General features: G+C 49.7%; 1 protein-coding gene across 2 annotated transcripts in view; it reads left to right on the forward strand.

Annotated features, from left to right (window-relative positions):
- The window catches only part of UCP2 (uncoupling protein 2 (mitochondrial, proton carrier)), a 7,797-nt gene that overhangs the window by 983 nt on the left and 2,214 nt on the right, over positions 1 to 4,600 (forward strand). The window contains exons 2-6 of one of the 2 annotated variants that reach the window (XM_008588676.1): positions 1,188 to 1,222; positions 2,403 to 2,627; positions 2,803 to 3,013; positions 3,952 to 4,146; positions 4,228 to 4,329. In XM_008588676.1, the coding sequence (XP_008586898.1) occupies positions 2,502 to 2,627; positions 2,803 to 3,013; positions 3,952 to 4,146; positions 4,228 to 4,329 (634 nt within the window). In that variant the 5' untranslated portion in view covers positions 1,188 to 1,222; positions 2,403 to 2,501. The remainder of the gene's footprint in view (positions 1 to 1,187; positions 1,223 to 2,402; positions 2,628 to 2,802; positions 3,014 to 3,951; positions 4,147 to 4,227; positions 4,330 to 4,600) is intronic. The other variant, XM_008588677.1, reaches the window with a different exon arrangement.

The raw sequence follows: 4,600 nt of genomic DNA on the forward strand, positions 1-4,600 counted from the left end.
GCCCTTAAGCTGACCCTGATAAGCCAAGGGTGGTGGTCCCCATTTTATTTATTTTTTATTTTTTTATTTTTTTCCTTTTTGTCTTTTTACTGACTGGTACGGGATGGCAACCCTCGGTGTCGCGCCCGCGCCACGCTCAGCCAGTGAGCGGGAACCAGTCACCACATGGGATCCGAACCCTCGGCGGGAGCACTCCCAAGCAGCACACTCTCCAGTGCGCCACCGGGCCGGCCTGTGGTCCCCATTTTATAAAGATGGAAACTGAGGCCCAGGTGGGACGGTGATTGGTCCCAGATCACCCTGGGTCAATAACAGAGCCAGGACAGGAACCTATTGTTCTAACTTGATATTGTTGACTCCAGCTTTTACTTTCTGAGACTGATATTAGTAATCAGCTGTACTTTTTGGGATCTGAAACTGATTATTTGCTGGGGGCTGTAAAATATGATTAACTCTTTAGGCCTAAGTTTTATTTAGAGTTTTTATAGCACAGGTTATCTTTGCCCTCATATCCACCCCTCCGAAGGACCTGACTTTGGAAAACCCAAGGCAATATTCAAAATGACAACTGAGCCTCTGTGCACTTGTCTTTGAGCTGGACAGCAGCTGGTTCTCATTCTTCACAACACTGCAACTTAGATCAAGGTCAGGCACGTGATAGACGCGTGTCATCTTATTTCTGATGCCCAGAGAAAGGACACCATTTATCTGTATCTTCTCAGAAATGTTTAATTGGCTGGAGGAACTTTCTGTTTAATTGATATAAGAGAATTTTCCTTGTAAAAGGCCCTGCCTGTGCCTGGGTCTGAGAAAACAGCAGAAAAGAAATGATTTGGGCAGCAGTGCAAAGCAAATGGCATAAGCTTTGGAGCCTGTAGATGTGGCTCTTACTCATCTAACATGGAAGTAAGGGCAGCCACCTCACAGGGCTGCTTTTGAGGATTAAGTGAGCTAACTGAGAACCTTGGGGAGTAGGGTGGGGAAAGGTGTGGAGCACATCCTGGTGGTATCAGCAGGGATGCTGGGGAGTCTGGGAGCATTCTCAACCCATTCTGCCATTTGAGCACCAGTCTTCACTGAGCTTCATGTGGGAAACAGGCAAACAGGAATAAGTTCAGGCACTGCCCTGTAGGAACTCCCACTGCAGTTGCTATGGTGAATAGCCTCATGATTTCTGTTTGCCACAGCCACCTGGAGGAGAAGCCCAGGAGGAAGAAGCTGGGTGAGCTGTTTATTTCTGTGGGTCTCTGTGTTCACAACTAACTCCTACCACATCCTCCTTCCACCAGCGACAGGGACAGCCAATCAGGCTGGTCTCAGAGCAGAGGCTCCTATGAAGTCAGAGAAGTGAGCTAAGGGGAAGGAGAAGCAGGTTGCCCTCACCCACTGGCGTGCTGGGCTCACTTCCTCCTGGGGCAGTGGAGGAGGGTGTTGTTCCAACTCTGAGAACAAAATGGAGCTTTTGGTTTCCTGTATCAGTCTTCATAGCTCTGACCTGCACTTCTCCTTCCATCCCTCCCTCTCTTGTGCTGAAAGTGTGGATCCCCTATATTGGAGAAAAGGAAACTGGCCAAAGAGGGAGAGCAGTTTTCCCTGCATCACATAGTAGGCCAGGACGAGTCCAGTACCCTGGTACTTACTCTCAGCCTCCAGAATCACCTGGCACCCTTTAAGACCCAGCTAAATATTACCTTGTCTAAGAAGTCTTTTCTTATCATCCATTCTTCCTTACCTCTCTTCTGATGGAGTTAGTTGTTCCCTCCTCTGCATTTTGAGAGTGTGTCCTACAAGCCCCAAGTGCAGCTTGAGTAACCTGCTCAGCCCCTATGCCTGACAGTAAGCCACCTATAGGATAGATATTGTCTCCTGGGTCCAGTGAACCAGTGCCCAGCAAAGCAGTCTTGTTGAAAGAATGACTCTAGAGAGCCTCTCTGAGCTGTGTGGAGTCTGGGAGAGAGAATTAGACTGATGGGCTTGGATGGGATTGAATTAGTCATCTTATCCCTTCCTTTTCCTCTTGATTTAAATAATTCAGACCCATGGGAACCTCTTATGCCAGATAGACCCACAAAAGCAGGAGGAATGTGGGCATCAACAGTGAAATCTCTTTACTCAGCAAAAAAGGGCCTGGGCTGTTTTTGAGGCAGCACTGGGATAGCCCTGACCCAGACTCTCCTCATAGTGAAAGGGAGGGAGCCCTTCACAAAACATGGACTTCTTTTGCAGGAATTCCTTCTCTAGCCCCTACTTGAATACCTTTGGAGCTCACTTATCTTTTCCCTCATGGGGATGCTCTCAGTCCTGCTTAGGTCTTGGTGTTGTCAGGGAAGGTAGGGATGGGGTGGTGAACAGGGAGGGCCTGGGGACACTTGCTGATGGGGCTTCTCTCTCTTGGTGCTTAGATTCTGGCAGAGTTCCTCTATCTCGTCTTGTTGGTGTTTGAAGGTGCCCCCCTCTCCAATTTTTCACCATCTCCTGGGAGATAGCAGGAAATCAGCATCATGGTTGGGTTCAAGGCCACTGATGTACCCCCTACTGCCACTGTGAAGTTCCTGGGTGCTGGCACAGCCGCCTGCATTGCAGATCTCATCACCTTTCCACTAGATACTGCTAAAGTTCGGCTGCAGGTGAGGAGAGGAAGGCTGGGGGTTCAGTGGTGTCTAGTCTGCTCCCTCCCTGAGGACACAGCCTCCTCAAGGGTCAGTGGGGTGTTTGGGACTCAAAACTTTAGAGCATACGGATGGCAGGAGATGGGGAGGGCAACTTGCCTGTCCCTGTAGCCACCCTGTCTTGGCCTTGCAGATCCAAGGAGAAAGTCAGGGGCTGGTGCGTGCTGTAGCCGGCACCCAATACCGTGGTGTGCTGGGCACCATCCTGACCATGGTGCGTACCGAGGGTCCCCGCAGCCTCTACAACGGGCTGGTTGCCGGCCTGCAGCGCCAGATGAGCTTCGCCTCTGTCCGCATCGGCCTCTATGACTCCGTCAAGCAGTTCTACACCAAGGGCTCTGAGCGTGAGTGTGGAGCTGGGCCATAGGCCTTTTTTTCTCAGTGATGATCGATCTTAGTTCATCTAGCCGAATAGCTCCTTTGGGCCCCAGATTCCCTAGGAGGATCAGGGCAGCTGAGAACTTGAAGGGTCCCTGATTCTCCTAATGATTCCTGAGCACCTGGGTTATACCAGGCTCCAAGCAGGGCATTATCCCATGACAGTCCTCACAATCACCTTGGGAGTAGGTGGTATCATCCCAGTATTACAGATGAAGAAACTGGCTTGAAGTGGAGGAAGTACTTAGCCAAGGGCACAGATTGAGGAGCCAGAAAACACACCCAGGACTCTTGCCTCCAAGCCCAGCATTCTTCTATTTCACCTCCTTAGCAGACCATGCCAATCCTCCATTTTACATGAGGAAACCAACAGCCCAGAACAAAAGGTTGACTTTCCCAAGATCACATGTCAGGGAGAAGTAGATCTGGGATGAGAACCCAAGTCGTATTAGTCCCAGTCCCTCAGAAAGCCACTTCTGTAAGCTTTGGTTTTCACATTTGTGAATGGAAGTAATTCTGATTTCTCAGGGCTGTTGAGCAGGTTAAATGAAAATGTTTTATGAAAGAAAGCACTAAATCTCATTTTTGTCTTTTTTTTTTTTTTAGCAGCTGGCCTGTGTGGGGATCCAAACCCTTGACCTTGATATTATCAGCACCATGCTGTCCCGCATGAGCTAACCAGCCAGCCTAGTCATTTTTGTCTTACTCCTTACTATGTCCCTAGCAAGAAGCATTTACAGTGATATTTTGTGTGATGGGACAAGTTCTTAGAGCAAGAGCTGGTCTGGATACTATCTATGAAAGGCAGGAGATTACAGTGACATGGTGGTTTTGATGAGGAAACTTGAGGTGGGAAAACAAGTGAAAGCCCAGCTAGCCACTGACCCCTATTGTTCACCCACAGATGCCGGCATTGGGAGCCGCCTCCTGGCAGGCAGCACCACAGGTGCCCTGGCTGTAGCTTTAGCCCAGCCCACCGATGTAGTAAAGGTCCGGTTCCAAGCTCAAGCCCAGGCTGGAGGTGGTCGGAGATACCAAAGCACTGTCGATGCCTACAAGACCATTGCCAAAGAGGAAGGGTTCCGGGGACTCTGGAAAGGTGTGTACCAGGTGTTTCCCCTTACCCATCTTCCTCCTCCCCCATTCCCTGGTCTCACACAGGCTCTCCTTCCTCCTGTAGGGACCTCTCCCAATGTCGCTCGTAATGCCATTGTCAACTGTGCTGAGCTGGTGACCTATGACCTCATCAAGGATACCCTCTTGAAGGCCAACCTCATGACAGGTGAGATAGGGTAGATGGTGCTGGGTCTCACTCTTCCCCCAACCCAGAAGTGGGTGTGGGAGTCTAGTTGCCTGAAGACCACATATTTTCATCCTATTTGCCCTTTGCTAGTAGAGTGAGTTTGTATCTCTTCTTTGCCATATCAAAGCCAACTGGGATGAAACTCCCACTTTGCCCATTGAAGAACTGAGGCTAGCTTGGCAAAATGACTTTTAGTCCTCAGAAAAGGTCCCAGCTGGAGTCTCTTTCTCTTTAAAACCACGAGACCCCC

Source organism: Galeopterus variegatus, unplaced genomic scaffold (assembly GCF_000696425.1).
Source record: "Galeopterus variegatus unplaced genomic scaffold, G_variegatus-3.0.2 Scaffold4951, whole genome shotgun sequence".
Classification (NCBI taxonomy): Eukaryota; Metazoa; Chordata; class Mammalia; order Dermoptera; family Cynocephalidae; genus Galeopterus; species Galeopterus variegatus.